The following is a 17,850-nucleotide window of genomic DNA, read 5'->3' as shown; positions in this document are numbered from 1 at the left end:
TAACCCAAGAAAGGAGGTGGGTAATTGGTTTATGTGCAGCTTGCCCCCGAAAGGACTGCTGTCGAGAGGCGGGTATCCTCTTGGAATACCTGATGTAGGGCATAATGCTTGGCGAAGGTGTCATAGTATGACCAGGCTGTCGCTCTACAGATCTCCTTCAATACAATGCCCTTAAAGAAGGCTGTTGACGCCGCCACCGCCCTGGTGGAGTGAGCCCTGGGCGGGGCCAGCAAAGGAGTCTTTCGAAGTTCGTAGCACCTTTTTATACAGGATACAATGTGCTTTGAGATTCTCTGTGAAGAGAGACCTTCTCCTTTTGACCTGGGAGCGAGAGAGACTAGAAGCCTGTCCGTTTTCCGGAAGGACTTAGTTCTGTCTATGTAGAAGGCCAACGCCCTTCTCACATCCAGGAGATGCAGGCATGCCTCCTTGCTGGAGCTGTGAGGCTTCGGGTAAAACTATTGGCTCGTTAAGATGGACTTCTGATGAAACTTTTGGAACAAAGGCTGGGTGCAGCCGTAAGGTTACCGCCTCCTTTGAGAATACTGTGCAGGGCTGCGTTGCCATAACTGCTGCAAGCTCACCGACCCTGCGAGCTGACGTAATTGCAAGGAGGAAGGTTGTTTTTATCGTAAGGAGATGTAGGGGAACCGTGGCTAATGGTTCAAAAGGTGCACCCGTGAACGTGCTGAGCACTAGATCCAGGTTCCACGATGGCGGAAGCGGTTTCCGAGGTGGGTACAGGTTTACCAACCCCTTCAAGAACCTGGTAACGATAGGATGGGCAAATACCGTGGGCCCCTCCTCTGTATGCCGAAAGGCTGATATAGCGGCGAGGTGGACTTTTAGCGAGGATAATGAAAGTCCGTCACTCTTGAGGTCCAATAAGTATTCAAATATTACTGGTATAGGAACGGCAAGGGGAGCTAACTGTTTGGCGGAACACCAGGCTGTGAATCGAGTCCATTTCTGCTTATAAGTCTTCCTGGTGGAGGTCCTTCGGCTACTTTCCAGGGCTTGTTGTACTCCCTCCATGCATGTATTTTCTAAGGAGCTGAGCCATGGATTAGCCATGCTTGTAGGCGCAGGCTCTGAGGGCTCGGGTGCACTATGAACCCCTGGGACTGTGTGAGTAGGTCCCACGGCACCGGTAGGGGGAGCGGTGGGCGGTCCGACATGCGCAGAAGCAAGGGAAACCATTGCTGCCGATCCCACTTTGGGACTACTAGTATCATGTGAGCTCTCTCCCTTCTGGCTTTCTGCAAGACCTTGTGGATAAGCGCTGTGGTGGGGGAAACGCGTAAAGTAGGGGGCCCTTCCATGGAATCATGAATGCATCCCCCAGGGATCCCCGCCCCACTCCTGCCCTGGAGCAGTACTGGGGACACTTCTTGTTGTGCTGGATGGCAAACAGATTGATCTGGGGAAACCCCCATGTATGAAAGATCAGTCATAGCAGATCGGCGCGGATCTGCCATTAGTGTGTGAGTGCGAAGCGCCTGCTCAGCTGATCTGCTTTCACGTTGTGAGCACCTGGCAAGTACGAGGCTTTCAACTTAATGTTGCTGGCGATGCACCAGTTCCACAGTCGGACTGCTTCCGCACATAGGGCACGGGATCGGGCTCCTCCTTGTCGATTTATGTAAAACATAGTGGAGGTATTGTCTGTATTGATCCCGACTACTTTGCCACATATGTGGTCTCGGAAATGCTTGCAGGTGTTGAACACTGCTCTGAGCTCTAGTATGTTTATGTGCAGTGACTGTTCCGCAGGGGACCATAGCCCTTGCATCACCTTGTCGCCGATATGTGCTCCCCATCCTATGTGGGACGTGTCGGTAGTAAGAAAAATAGAAATTTGTGGTTGGTGAAAGGGCACCCCTGCTAGCAAGTTCTTGGGGTTTACCCACCATGCCAGGGATCTGCGCACCTCTGTCGTGGGCGACACTACCCTGTGAACGGTGTGGGATGCCGGTTTGTAGATGCTCGCCAGCCAATGCTGTAGGCTTCGCATGTGCAATCTGGCATTCTGTACCACAAATGTTGCTGCCGCCATATGGCCCAGCAGTTGTAAGCACGTTAAGACTGGCACCGTGGGGCTGTATGTAATGACTTGCACCAGCGTACTGGTGGCGCGAAAGCAGGCGTCTGGCAGATACACCCTTGCTGTGATAGAGTTTATGCGTGCCCCTATGAACTCTATGTCCTGTGTGGGGTTGGTTTTGACTTCGCGAGGTTGATGACTAGGCCCAGCAAAAAAAAAAAACGTGTCCGCTGTGACGCGTATCATGGGTAGGACCTCTGTCTTCGAGGCTCCTTTCAGTAGGCAATCATCCAGGTATGGAAATATGAATACCCCGTCTGTGCAGGTAGGCTGACACCACTGCCAAGGTTTTGGTAAAGACTCTGGGGGCCGAGGAGAGGCTGAACGGAAGAACCCTGTACTGGAAGTGTTCCTTGCTGACCGTGAAGCGGAGGAAGTGCCTGTGTGCCAGGTGGATCGTTATATGAAAGTAAGCATCTTGTAAGTCGAGGGCTGCAAACCAATCTCCATCGTCCAGTGCCGTGAGTATGGAGGCGACTGTAATCATCCGAAACTGTTGCTTGCGCAAGTGACGGTTGAGGCCCCGAAGATCTAAGATGGGCCTCCAGCCTCCTGTTTTCTTCTCTGTGAGGAAGTAGCGTGAATAAAACCCTTTCCCCTGGAATTGTTCCAGCACTCTTTCCACCGCCCCTATGAACATAAGGTGGTCCACCTCCTGTTTGAGCCTCACCTCGTGGGCAGCGTCCCGGAGGTGGGGCCTGGAGGGAGGCTTCGTCGGTGGGAGCGACTGGAAGGGGATCGCGTAACCCGTGGCTATGATCTCCAGCACCCATTTGTCTGCGGTGATCTTTTGCCATTGAGAGTGAAACGGTCTGAGGCGATGATAGAACATGAGATGACAGTGGCATTGCGCGATGGTCGTGATAGTGCAGCCCTCAACATGCCCGTCAAACTTGTTGCCTTTGGGCCTGTCCCAAGGGTGTACGGCTTTGTTGGGAACGTCGCCTGGGAGTTCTGTATTGTTGCTGCTGTTGATGTCGCCCTTGGTCATAGCCTCGCTGATCCTGCGCACGCTGTGGTTGGTACGGGTAGCGTCTTTGCTGAGGGTAATATTTTTTCTTCCTATATGGAGGAGTATAAATACCCAGGGTTCTAAGTGTAGCTCTCGAGTCCTTACTGGAGTGGAGGACCGAGTCAGTTGAGTCTGCAAACAACTTTTGCATGTCAAAGGGAAGATCCACGATCTTCGCCTGTAGATCCCTCGGGATGCCCAATGCCTAGAGCCAGGATTCTCTACTTATGACCACTGCTGTAACCATTGAGCATGCCGCCGTACCTGCCACATCCAGGGCGATCTGGACTCCCGTCCTCGAAGCGGCGTGGCCCTCTTGCACAATTGCCTTTAACACCGGCCTATCATCTTCCGGAAGTGAATCCATGAGAGAAGTAAGCCTGGAGTAAGTATCGAAGTTATGGTTTGCTAGGTATGCCGCATAATTTGCCACTCTCAATAGCAGGGTGGAAGAGGAATATACCTTCCTGCCAAACACCTCTAGCTTCTTGGCATCTTTGTCCGATCCCCTCGATTTGTACTGAGAAGTCTTTGACCTCTGCTGGGACGATTCGACCACCAGTGAGTTCGGTTGTGGGTGACTGAAGAAGAGCTCCATGCCCTTTGCCGGGACGAAGTACTTTTTGTCCGCTCTTTTATTCGTAGGCAGAACAGAGGCCGGAGTCTGCCATATGGTAGTGGCTGACTCCATAATGGCTTCGTCCAGTGGGATAGCAATTTTGGATGAAGCCGGGGGTCTCAAATTTTTCAGGAGTTTGTGATGTTTCTCCTGCACTTCTGCCGTTTGAATGCCTTGCGTGAAAGCCACCCTTTTAAACAGCTCCTGAAACTGTTTAAGGTCATCCGGGGGAGCGACACCCCCGGGGGCCATGGCCTCATCTGGGGAGGATGAGGAGGAACCACTAGGGTAAACCTCCCTCGAACTCTCAGGTTCCTGCGGTTGATGGTATACCTGCTCGCTGGAGGATTGCAAAGGAAAGTCTCGGGGTTCTAAAATTAACTCCCCTTGAGATAACTGAGTTTCCATCCCCGCCCGGGAGCATCCACGGGGGTATTGGATGGCCGGGGGGGACCTGCCCCTGGGCGTAGGCCTGGGGTGTCTGTGTCCAGCATGATAGGAACAACCATGGCAGCACAGGCACGGGTCCGGGGACGGAGACCTGGGCCACTCTCAGGGTGTATACCCCCGAAGTCTGGGAGAGCGAGACCTCTGCGATGACACAGATAGCGGTGACACTGGTTTGTGATAGTACTCCAGCGGATCCAATCCCAGAAAGGGCGAAGGTGGCCCCAGCCATGGTGACATTGGTTGGAGGAATGGAGAAGGAGGTTCTGGATAGGCCGGTGGAGACCCAGGCCTTCTGGGCGGCGTGTGTAGCACAGGGGGAGAGCTTGCTGTTAGCAGAAGCACAGCCCTGTCCGGAGAAGGGCTGCGGTGCCGGGTTTTTGTTCTTGCCTTTGCCCTCCCCTGCAGGGCTGGCACCGCCCCCTGCCGCGCCGGGGATCTCGGCCCCGCTGTCGGCACCGCGCTCTGCCCGCTCAGCTGTAGTGCCGTGCGGATAACGTCCTCCGGTGCCTGCAGGCTCTGTGCCTGCTGGCCCTGCACCGTTGGTGCCGCGGGGGTCGGCGCCGCCTGTGGCAGTGTCCCCAGTTCCTGCGCTGGCCTGGCTGCCGCTCTAGGTGCTGCGCGTGCCGGCTGTTATGTAATCGGAGGCTCAGCCTCTGCCACGTGCACTGCCGCGGTGCCGCTTGCCTGAATATGAGGCTGGGGGCTGTGTGCTCCGCCCATCCCGCTCGCTGAGACCGCCGGCAGGGATCGAGCTGGGGAGAGCTTCCTCTGTTTTTGCACCGAGGGGGTCAGAGAAGCTGCCTTCCTTTTGTGGAACCCAGAGGGCCCTTCTGATTGCCTCTCCAGCACATCTGGCTGGAGGGCCATATCAAACAAGAGCATTTTAAGACGCATTTCTCTGTCTTTTCTTCCCCTGGCTGTGAGCTTAGCACAGTGGGAACACTTCTGGGTAATGTGTGATTCCCCCAGGCATCGGATGCATTCACTATGCCCATCGGAGGCCAGCATAGCTTCACGGCAGGACTCATACTTTTTAAAGCCTGAAGAAGCCATCTTGGTGAGTCTTTTACTGTTAATAGGGTACTTAGCACCTTATCCATGCCTGTTTACCCGAATCACAGACCCCAGCCTGCAGGGCAGCGGGCGGCCTACTGGCCTTCACGTCCAATCTTCTTCTCCACTCCTCTCTCTCCTTTCCCCCCCCCCCCCCCAATATTCTCTCTGTCCTCTCTATTTTTTTTTTTTTTTTTTTAAAAGAAACAATTTACACATAGAAGCACTATCTAATCTGACTCTGGCCGTAGCCTGAGCAGATTCCGTCTGCAGCCGATGGCGGTTGAGAAGGAACTGGTGGGGACCGGATCGCGCACACGGCCAGGGACGTGCAAGGGAGCGGCACGCGCCAGCGCATGCGTGATCCAGGAGAAACTGCTGGAAGAATTCCGATCTGCGGCGCTGGGCAAGCCCGACGCCTATTGTGGAGCACCCACGGGGACACTCGAAGAACAGAAGATTCACATAAGCAGTAGTTAGTACCTGTATCAGAAGACCAACTATCAGAATTGAAACTAACATCTTCTGAGACACAGATTGCATCAGAACTACCAGAAAATAAATTCACAAGAAGTGGACATGAGATGTGCATGGCAGTGCAATATTGAGATTTGTTTGATAATTGTTTATAAGAACTATGAAAGGAGAAAAAGCTCATGGTAAACCATAGAATCACAGTACTGGAAAGAATCTCTAGAGGTCATGGAGCCCTGTACCCTACAGGAGGAAGGACCCAGTACCATAGATCTATCCTATCTCTCTCATAGAACTGGAGAGAACTTCAGACAGAGTCTAGTCCCCTGCTCTCACAGCAGGACCTATCACCATCCCTATTTGTCCCACATCCCTAAATGGTCCCCTCAAGGACTGAAATCACAGCCCTGGGTTTAGGAGGCCAGTACTCAAACCATAGAGCTATCCTTCCCCCATTTAGTGGCTCCCCACAGTCCATAAGATATCCCAAGCTAATTTAGTATAAATACAGTGGGTATAAGGAGGGGATTCTCATGAGCCCTGGTAAGAAAAGTATCAGTTCAGGCCAAACTGCTTGAAGACAGCTACTTACAGCCTAGAGACTAAGGGTTCTCCACTATCAGGCACACCAAACCAGTCACAAAGAGCACTCCTGTTTGCCACACTGGCTAACAAGAATTCATACAAGCAAGGCCATCCCTGACAGAGTCTAATCTGCTCTTAAAATTTTCCAGTGATGGAGACTTCTACAACCACAGTAAGCAACTTATTCCAATCATCCTGATACTTAGGAAGCTTTTCCTATAGTCCAACCCAAACCTCCCTTGCTGCAATTAAACTCATCGCTTCTTGTCCTATTGTCACTAGGCTAAGGAGATTTATTTTTCACCTTCCTCCTTATAACAACCTCTTCAGTGCTTGAAAGTAGTTGTGTCTCCTCTTAGTCATCTCCTCGCCAGATTAAACAAATCCAGTTATTTCAGTCTTCTTTCATAGGTTATGTTTTCTTAACCTTTAATTATTTTTGTTGTTCTTCTCTGGACCTTCCCCAATTTCTCCACTTCTTTCCTCGAACCCAGAACTGGACACAATTTCTTTAGCTGAGGACTAAATATCACAGGCTAGGGTGGAAGAATTACTTTTTATGTCTTTCTTATAAACATACCTGCTAAAGCTTCCCAGAATGATATTTGCCTCCCCCCCCCCCGCCCCACACACATATATTCCATTCTTCAGCAACAGTGTTACTCTGCTGATTCATTTAGTTTGTGGTCCACAATGACCTCTAGATCCCTTTTCACAATACTCCTTCCCAGGCACTCAGGTCCCATTTTGTACATAATGCACTGGTCCTTGCTAACTGAAGTACTTTTCATTTGTTCTTACTGAATTTCAATCTTCATTAACGATTTAGATATTGACATAGAAAGTACACTTAAGTCTGCAGATGATACCAAGCTGGGAGGGGTTGCAACTGCTTTGGAGGATACAGTCATAATTCAAAAGGATCTGGATAAACTGGAGAAATGGGCTGAGGTAAACAGGATGAAGTTTAATAAGGACAAATGCAAAGTGCTCCACTTAGGAAGAAACAATATCAGTGTCACACATACAGAATGGGAAAGGACTGCCTAGGAATGAGTACAGCAGAAGGGGATCTAGGGGTTATAGTGGACCACAAGCTAAATATGAGTCAACAGTGTGATGCTGTTGCAAAAAAAGCAAACATGATTCTAGGATGCATTAACAAGTGTGTTGTGAACAAGACACAAGAAGTCATTCTCCCCCTCTACTCTGCGCTGGTTAGGCCTCAGCTGGAGTATTGTGCCCAGTTCTGGGCACCACAGTTCAGGAAGGATGTGGAGAAATTGGAGAGGGTCCAGAGGAGAGCAACGAGAATGATCAAAGATCTAGAGAACATGACCTATGAAGAAAGGCTGAAAGAATTGGGCTTGTTTAGTTTGGAAGAGAGAAGACTGAAGGGGGACAGGATAGCAGTTTTCAGGTATCTAAAAGGGTGTCATAAGGCAGAGGGAGGGAACTTGTTCTTCCTTGCCTCTGAGGATAGAACAAGAGGCAATGGACTTAAATTGCAGCAGGGGAGGTTCAGGTTGGACATTAGGAAAAAGTTCGTAACTGTCAGGGTGATCAAACACTGGAATGAATTGCCAAGGGAGGTGGTAGAATCTCCATCACTGGAGATATTTAAGAAGAGGTTAGATAGATGACTTTCAGGGATGGTCTAGAAAGTGCTTGGTCCTGCCATGAGGGTAGGGGGCTGGACTCGATGACCTCTCGAGCTCCCTTCCAGTCCTACTCTTCTATGATTCTATCCACAAGGCTCGTCACTGTAACACAGGATGTTCAGTTGTTTTGACACGACTTGTTTACAACAAAACCATACTGTGTGCTACTTACCTTTTTTGATGCAGGCACACTAAGGGTTCTGCATGCTCAGTGTCTGTAGGCACCATTTTGTTATGCATCTAATACAGAGACTTAGATTTAAACTTTATATCCCTGATCTCACTCAGGGTTCTAGCAAGAGAAAGTCTGCAGCATAGCCAAGGAAGATGATGATGGCTGCCCGAGCAATCCAGAAAGCACTGCACCTCAGACTGGAGTCATCTCCCAGACCTAGTCCACTGCTTTCCCATACTTGGGAAACTGTGGCACAGCTGAGTATTGCTGCAGCTAAGACTCGAGTTGCTCGAACGCAGCCTCATTTCGGTGACAAGCCCCCGTCTGCTGCAGGACCTCCTCGTCTTCCCACAGGCTGAGGCTGTCCTGCAGTTCAGCGTTGTTCCAGGAGGGGGCCTGGCATTTAGGGGGCTGGCTCCCCTCCTGGGTGGACTTCCCCCAGTCCTTGGATGGTCCCTGGGATGGGCGGGAGTCCTGGCTCCTCGCCATAATGCCGGTGGAGCTGAGGCTTCGCCCAGGGCATCACAGTTGGCAGCGGGCTGAGCAGCAGCATGGGCTCCCTGCTGCCTGCATGCTCTCAGCTTCCTGCCTGAGGGCTTCTGGGAGCCTGTGTCCTGAAACGCGGCCACAAGCTGGAGTCACAGCTCCATTCAACAAAATCTGTTGATTTATTCGTATCTTCAGTAACAGATGGCAGAAGAAACATGAGAGACTGATGAAAACTGTTGATCAGGCTATATTCTCCTACATTTGCTTTTGCAAGGTGGATGATCAAAGTAAGTTTGCCTTTCTTAACTCTACTCTACTCTCTTTTAATATTATTTCTTAACTGAAGATTGTTTTCCCATTCTGGCAAGCCTGCTAAAAGAAGAAGGAGCAGAGGCCTGGGTAAGATAGAGAGGTACATTTATGTGAATAATGCCTCAGAGTAAACTGAATAGATATGCAAACATAAAATTCTGCTGGGCTTTCTCATATGTCATAAGGAACATCACCATCAGCAGCTTTCTGCCAAATAGCCATGGCAATTTACTCCCTCATTTAGGGTATTCTGGAGTTAAGCATTTTCACCACCAATAAAATCCCTGATAGTTGGTTTCCCAGTTTAGCATGGAATCTTGCTTAAGAACTATTTTAAAATGTATGCTGAATAGTAAACCACTTGCATAGCTAAGTAAGGGCCTCATCTATGTGCTCCAAGTGAAAAAACACACTGCTGTATGGCTGTGAAAGTCTTGCTTACCTGCATAACTACCTGCAACAAAATGGGGGAGGAAGTAAGAACCACATTTGTTCTGACCAAAGAGAAGAAATCCGTCTGAGCTACTTACTTGAGAGCGAAAAAAGGGAAAATATACTCCTAAATGATGAGTCAGAGAAAGCTAGTCTCAGGCCTGAAATTAGATTTTCTTTTCAGCAGATAGCTTACAGTCAATGGAAACTGAGCCCACTAAGTGCCCTCCAAAAAGTGAAAAAGCTCTTTTTACTGTAATTTGGAGGCAAATATTCATTGATGCTTTTTTACAAAGTGAGGGGGACAGGAGCAGCAATTTATCCTTGAACTGCTGACTGATAAATCTGAAAATGGCCCTAAACAAACAAAAAAAATGCACAATCTATATTGTGACACCTGAAGGATATTAGTGCACTTTGGAATGATTTTCAGACTATGCCACTTCTCAGTAACAAAATTGGTAACATGCTGATTAGTTACCACTGCAACGCATTATTAGAGACCTACAACCTACCTTAATCAGAAAGCCACACTCCAGAAGGCCGTAGGTGACAGGCCTGTTCTCTCCTACAGACAACCTCCCAACTTTATGAGGATTCTCACCAACAGCCACAGTCTATACCACAGGACCACCACTCCTGGAACTTTTCCTTGCAACAAAGCCCGCTGCCAACTCTGTCCACATACGTTTTCTGGAGATACCATCACTGGACCTAACCAGGTTATTCACAGAATCATGGGCACATTCTCATGTTCCTCAACTAACATCATATATGCCATCACGTGCCAACAATGCCCAGATGCTTTATATATTGGACAGACTTCAAACTCTCTTAGACAAAGAGTTAATGGGAAAAAACCAGACATAAAAACACTCCCGATCCACAAACCGGTCAGCCGACACTTGAATGGAGTGGGCCATTCTGTTAATGACTTAAGAGTTTGCATCTTACTGAAGAGGAATTTTCACACTACTTTGGAAAGAGAGGCTGCTGAACTCCTTTATAGTCAAATTTGACATGTGGTTTGAACTGGGATGGGAATTTTCTGGGTCATTATAGGGGCTCTTTTGCATACTTGACTTAATCTAATTCTTGACTCCCTCACCCCACCCCTCTACTCTCTGATTTGCTCACCTTGAAATTTTTTTTTCTGATTTGTCAAACTTGATTACTATTCTTGGTTCTCTATTACTTAAATATTGAGTGTGTTCTGGTATGGCTATGGTCTGACCAAGTGAGTCTGTCCCATGAAAGCTCACCTAATAAATTTTTTTTTTAGTCTTTAAAGTGCTACTTTACTGCTTTTTTGTTTTGATGGTAACATGCTGTATATCTGAGAATGAAATCTGGGGCAATATATTTTAAAACTGGAAAAAAAGCATAATAAAAATAGTTACTGACAAAATAAACAAGAACTCATCTAGCCAGGAAATACTCATGAAAACAAAAAACTACAGCTTGTATGTATGGAAATAATTTAAGCTTTTCAAATAAAAAAAAATATGTAGGAACACATGCTGCCTTGTCCTGGGTGTATAGGCATTACAGTCAAACATAATTTTAAGAGATCATTTGGATTAAATCCTGGTAATGACATGTAAAACTACTATGTATTTGATTGCATATATAATCTAATGCCATTATTCTAATATAACATTACATACATTCATGTAAAATATTTTTTTCCCTTCACAAAGGATACCATATTTCCTGAGCACACTGGTCAGCGGAAAGATTCTTTGACTCTGATAAACTCTGAGGTATGCAATGCTTCAGCAGGCTCTGCAGCCTTGGGTCTGTTCCTATCTGACTAAATTACTTCCCATTCTTACAGAGTCGAAGACTAATTCTCATACTAATTGGACTGCTTAAACCTTGTCTATTCACAAGGATGCAATAAGCATGTTAAGTGACCCTGCTCCTATCTACTATTGTTGTGCGTGCGTGCATCCTTGGCTAACTGAAGAAAATAAAAACCGTGTTGATGCGCCCTCTCCATGGCTTACAGTTTTTTTTAGAAAGAGTTCAGTGGAGTAGAAGCAATGTATCCCAACATTAAACTGTTCCTAATGATGGACAGGAAAAGGAGTGAGTTTGACAGAAGGAAATTTCTGATCCAGAGTGTGACTGGGAAGTGCCCCAATCTCTCTGAGTATCAGGCTATTCCGTGTCCACCCTACTTTTCATCCCAAATAAAAGGACTTTTATGTCCCAAAAATATTGCACAGTTTTACTAGATATGCCTTCATATATAACAGTGTTGCTTACAGTTACTTGTCTAACATGCCCTCCTTTATTCCTGATTTATCGTATATAGTTACATTTTGTCTGCTATTTTATAAACCTATGGAAAGTCAAGATAGATAGGAAACTACTTTAGAACTTTCCTTTTATATTTATCCACCATATGCAGAAGATTTAAGCATTGAATAATATTTGAATATTGTTTTCATAGTTCTCCTTAATGACCATATTTCTTTCAGAAACTGTAGGAGCTGCCTTCTTGTTGGTTTATATTTGTGGGTGAGTATGTGTGTGGCAGAAGGAGGACCTTCAGATCTGTGAGAGATTATATGTACACTCCTCACCTTTCTATAACTCAGATAAGCAGTGTTTGTCTTTTAAAAACAAGAGTAGCAGAAATTAAACTGGAAGGATTGTACAAGCCAATGAACTACATAATGCAGTAAATTTGATCATGCTGTTGACCTTTCACTGACACAAAGTCCACGTCTCTCATTCATAGATTTGACCTGTCTCTTACGGTTGATATAAAAGGAATATTGCTTTCATTGTTACATTTGAAATGTGAATAAGTGGCACAGATAATATTAGAGAAGTTTCTAAAAAATAAAATTAAGTAAAATCTGGAAACGTTTTCAAAAGAGCTTCAACTATTAAATAGTAGGGTTTTTTTTCTTAAACAAGGAAACAAAACAATATATGTGAGTTACTTACCAATAGAGATAGGGCTTATCCTTATCTACATTAATATTGTTTAATGGATCCATACGAAACCAGGTGTTAAGGGTAAACCCATTTTGATAAGGCCACTTAGCAATAGGAGGTAAAGCAATTGCCTATAGAAAAGGAAATAGAAAAAAAAAACTATTGTATATACATGGGTTTCCATTGTTTTATCAAACACTACTTTTACGAAAGGACCCACAAAAAATTTCAATAATTATATTATAAATGCTTTAATGTTTATTTCCTCTTATGCAATTTTCTTGTTTTTAAGTTGATCGACTACATAAATTATACAGACTGAGGACTTGAGAAGATATTAATAAAAGCAACTAAATTATATACTGAATACATTAAAGAAAGGGTTGAACTCGGAGTAAAAAAAAATGTCAGAGAATAAATTTCATAGGTATTAACTAACAAAATTCAACTTCTGAAAACTGGAAAATACATTTATCATAAACCATTTTAATGGAGGAGCAAATTATTCATGGTAGATGACAAGACAAAACAGTCAACAAGCTACTATTTTTAAAAAGAGTCCTATTATAACTTAACACTATACTGCTGTTTTCATGGCCTTTACATTGATTTTACAGGTTGAAGAAGTGGAGAAATTTAATAACTGACCATGTGGATAAAATTAAATAAACATTAGCGATTGGCCTGTGTGGAAATCAAAGGATATTGGTTTGATTTAGTGCCATGGATGTTGGTGTTTATGAAAAAAATAAACAGAAGTTGGATTTTATAAAGTATAACTGATCAAAGACTTTGGCTTGTTTAAAGATCATTACAATATATGAACTCCTCTTTTTCTCAGTACAGTATCCACATCTAAAGTGCGATACTTTGTTTTTTGTTTTATTAAACATTTATGTTACTACACATTACTATGGCAAAATCATACAGGTTCCAATTTAAGTTTATGAGATTTTCAACCTTGACCCTGAGTCCAGAATTAAAAGTTATTTGTCCTGGGAGTCAGGCAAATGTATGCTGGAGAGTGTAGGAAAGTTTATCTGACAAGTTGCATTTAAAAACATTAGCAGTAGTCTCCAGGAAGATGAATCAGTGAATGCCATTTAGGTGAGGCAATTAAAGGCACATGACAAAATTTAGACCTGAGCTATCACCTTCATAAATGTGCATGCATTATTATTGTAAACTTTCTATTGAAAAAACGTTTCCCTCACAATACATTTTATGTACAAAAAAGAATTCCTTTTACCTTTGCCGTTAAGCACCTTGGGGTACAATGCCACCTTAATACTATGCTACTTCTGTCAACCTTCCTGAACATCCAAGGCCTAGTCTATTCTGGGAAAATTATACAAGGTAATTTTTCCTATATTCCATTATTAAGAAGGATATCGAAACCCAACAAAATAATGAACACAATAAAGCAATTTTATTGTTCCCAGAAACAGAGGCATTTTTGTCAGAAACTTACTGCAGCACTACATCCCGGAAAGTTGAAAAAGGTATCAGGCCCATGTCTCTGTGGCATCTGATTAAGGACTGACAATAGCTTAACTGCATGTCTTGGCTGTTAAAACAGAATTGTAAAAATGTCAATGCAAGCAGTTAATAAAGATACTCTACAGCTATATTAGCTATTGGATAGTTTTCAAACAAACCAGCAAATTAATTCTAAAACTTTTAAAAACCTTTTAAACAATAATTCAATTAGCAAAAATTCAATTTCATATGCCTCTAGAGGCCAGTTATGTTAACCTCAGGCACTAATGCACTGGCACTTAATATTTTATCAGGCCACAGCTTACCCATATTCCATTTTCGCCTCGAAGCATGCTGAACAAAAGCTTCAACTCCTTTACAGTGATGCTGTAGCTGGCAAGAACCCCCAACATATCAACTAGAAGATCTTCAAAGGAAAATAAAGTTACTCTGAACTCTGAATTACACTGTTTGTCATAGAAACAATTACAAGTACAAGCTGAAAATGGCTGCTACTTTAAAAGTAATATTTATTCACGAATAAAACCAAACAATTATTTCCTTAAATAGTATAGAACAATATATGAATTCAAGACCATCCATTTTTCCATAAAAACATTTGTGTAACATATGATTAAATATCCGTATTTAACAAAACAATAAATAAATACACAATCTTGTATGTTTGCAGTTTTACCACAATGGGTCGGATACCTATTGCTGAACGTTTATTGCCTTTGCATTGTACATTTTCTGGTGTTTCCTCACATATCTTGTAGCATGTTGTAAAAGGTGTGAACTAACATGAACATATCAACCTTCTTTGAGTTGTTTGCTATATCCTCTTGCAATTTTATTATTTGCATTCTTCTTTAATTTCGTAACCAACTAAGAAAACTTTATATTTGATTACAATGCAGTGCCAAACAATGGACAGAAAAGAGGCCCTGCTAAAGTCTGTGGCTACAACTGATGAAAATTACTATAGAATAATTAATAGCTGGTGAACCCTCCATTACACTATTTCAAAAAACTAAGGATCCTATGCAGGTAATAGGAAAAAAAAAATCACTTTTCAGAGAAAGGTTTCTAAGAATTTGGACGGGTTGGGGAAATCTGGTTCTTTCTATGCACTCTTTGTTCTCCCTCAAAGCCCAACACCTTTAACAATTCCTAACAGTGTCTTCAGAGGCCAGTAAAGAGGAGGAAGGACAGAAGAAGTTGTGGCCTTTGGAGAGAAAACACAAAAGGCTAATACAATTTCAAGGAGTGAGTTCCAAAGTAGGGATTCAGACCAAACCGTTTAAGGTAAACGGTCAACATTTTAGACATGCTTCTAAATCCTTGGGGTCATTCACCACCTAGACATCTCCTTCTACATAAAGCTGTTTGGTCTAACAAAACAAGGAAGACAAAATTCTGAGTTATCTCCAAAGAATACCTCTCTCCTGGTCCCTTTTTTGGTCTGGGGTCACAAAACAGCCTGGGAAATGGCTTCTCAACTAAGGAAGTTTACCATATTTTCCTTCAGCTTACCACAACAATTTACATTACAGACAGCGGATACAGGTAAGATGACCATCCATCCCATATTGGGCAGCAGGTCCTGTACTGGGGACACCAAAAAGGCATCCCAACTTATTTTTTAAAAGGGACCAACTGTCCCATATTTAGACCGAATTTTTTTTCTGAAAAAATCTGAGCATTTTTTCAGTCATTTAGTAGTTTGAAGGCAGTGAAAAACCACACTCTGAAAAATGTGGTTTTGTATGCATTTAAAACTGCTCTTTTAACATTAACAGGAAGCAGTTAGAAACTTGGAATTAGTCTGGGAAATGACAAAATGTGTTATTTTACTGGCCTAGTAACGTTTATCTTTTTGAGATAAAATTGGTTACTTATTGTACTTCTAGCACTCGAGGATTTTTAAAATAATTTCCTCGGATTCTAACAGTACTTTAAAAATTATTTTATTTGAAGTTCACATGCATAGTAAATGATGCATAACTTTCTAGCATCTGTCCCTCACTGTTTTCAGAAGACTGTTATAGAACTGGATCATAATTACGGTTTGTTTTGTTTTAATACAGAACCACTCCCTCCTGTGTGCTGGCTGAATGTTACAAGAGTATATAGTAGTTATGACTCGGGTGTTCTAGATCCATGCATCATTCTGTAGTAAATTCAATTGCAATTCCCACAGTATGTGCTATGACTCATCCATTGAAGCCATTGGACTGGCCCTGAATTTGTACCACTGAAAGAACAGAAGTTAGCTCTCAACGAGCAAATTGGAGAATGCAGTGAATGAGGCCTCATTTAGTAAGCAGGTTGCATGGCAGACAGTTTGTGAACCACAGGTTCACCCATTGAATAGGTAAGATGAAAATGAAAAAAATAACTCAGGCTAGGCATTTATAGCCACTTTAATCATAAGGTCTGAGTGCCTACCAAGTATTTAAGAAAATAGTAGTAATGGCCTCTCTTTCCTTTCCCTGCCTTTCGATAAATGTCCACTAATTAAGAGGAGTTTTTACAATAAATCCTGCAAGAATGGGGGTGTGGGGTCTGCTTGTGAAGAGCTTATTGAGGGAAAACAAAATCAAAGAAATACGTTAGTTTGAAAATGATGTGCAAAGTCTCTTCGTCTTATGAGAGAAGACATCCATCTCCTAGAAATGTTCTACCTCATTCACTGCATATCATTTAGCCTGCATCCCAATTGTGGCCAAAGTCCTAAGGAAAAAACAGTATTTGAATTTGTAATTAAGGATTGTAAAGGTCTGAATAAGCAGAAAGAGACAGAGTTGAAACTGGGATCAGTTTGGGCCATAATTTTGAGTACCTGTGCTCCACTTCGTAATCACAACCTTCTTCTAAGTATATTTCTTCATTTTAATGTGTGTAATTTAAGGATTTTTCTCCGTTAAGTAGACAAAGGAATTGGGCAATATGAAAACATTTGTAGACAGCAGAAGAGGCCATAAATGTTTCATTCATCTTTGATGTATATGTTATCACAGTGCCAACAGAACAGAAACAAAATTTTAAAATTCTTTGCTATTCAAGTGACCACACAGGTGCAGAGTGTATTTTTAATAATCCTTATGATTACAAAATTAAAAACAGATAGTCACTTGACTGTCAAGTACATGTAATAACTAGGGACACAAGCCAAAGAAAATTTCAGATTTCTGTTCCAACAGTCACTGTCCTAAGAGTTTTTCAAAAAAAGCTGTTTTTCCATTACAGAAATAGTATTTTTCCTCACTCCTCTTTTACTCAAACTTGGCCAAAGTTTGTTTATTCAAACTTTAAAACATTGCAACATCATATACACATTGAGCAGAAATCAGTGAATGATCAAGTCCACTAATAAGCAAAAGAAGAATGCCACTTAAATGAAAACTGTTGGGCCACCTTTATGTTTGTTATTGCAAACTCTATTATAAGCTCTTAAATTAAATTTGATTAATCTTTTGTTTTTAAAAAAAAATCTTGCTTGGTTTTTGATTAATAAATCCTGCTATTTACATACCACGTGTTACCTGAAAAAAATAATTCATACTTGGTATGTATACATCCTACTAATCCGCTTACCATATAGGAATGACAATGCGAAAAACAAAAACAAAGAAACAACCCACACTTTGGCAGTTCTACGGTTCTCATCATGTTATGTGATAAATACCACATGGGCTTAACCGGTATCTATAGCCTTGTCTTATAAAGAACATTACAAAAATGAAATTATAGGAAAGATTTTCTCCTTATTTTAATACTTTTCAAAAAATAATGAAACAAGTTTTATGCGTAGTAACTGCCACTCTGTGTACACTTGTAAAACTATTCTTAGAGTTGCCAATTTCAGTTGTGCGTATTGTTGTAGACTTCATCCCATTGCATAACTTTTAATGAAGGAATCATTTTTCTTTTTTTTAAATCCTGGAGGGTTGGCAACCATAACTATACTTAATATTATATATTTACTCTATAAATACATTTGAAATAACTAATTCAGACATTTAAGGAAAAGTTTAAAATAGATCAGTT

At 43.1% G+C, this 17,850-nt stretch overlaps 1 protein-coding gene across 8 annotated transcripts in view; it reads right to left on the bottom strand.

Annotated features, from left to right (window-relative positions):
• NBEA (neurobeachin) overlaps positions 1 to 17,850 on the bottom strand; it is a 776,083-nt gene that overhangs the window by 668,945 nt on the left and 89,288 nt on the right. For all 8 annotated transcript variants that reach the window (XM_074986506.1, XM_074986516.1, XM_074986543.1 and 5 more), the window contains exons 3-5: positions 14,124 to 14,224; positions 13,790 to 13,885; positions 12,328 to 12,449 (exon numbers count right to left, since the gene is read on the bottom strand). In XM_074986506.1, the coding sequence (XP_074842607.1) occupies positions 12,328 to 12,449; positions 13,790 to 13,885; positions 14,124 to 14,224 (319 nt within the window). The remainder of the gene's footprint in view (positions 1 to 12,327; positions 12,450 to 13,789; positions 13,886 to 14,123; positions 14,225 to 17,850) is intronic.

The sequence above is a fragment of the Carettochelys insculpta genome, chromosome 1, assembly GCF_033958435.1.
Source record: "Carettochelys insculpta isolate YL-2023 chromosome 1, ASM3395843v1, whole genome shotgun sequence".
In the NCBI taxonomy this organism is placed as follows: domain Eukaryota; kingdom Metazoa; phylum Chordata; order Testudines; family Carettochelyidae; genus Carettochelys; species Carettochelys insculpta.
This window is presented reverse-complemented; position numbering and strand designations above follow the sequence as displayed.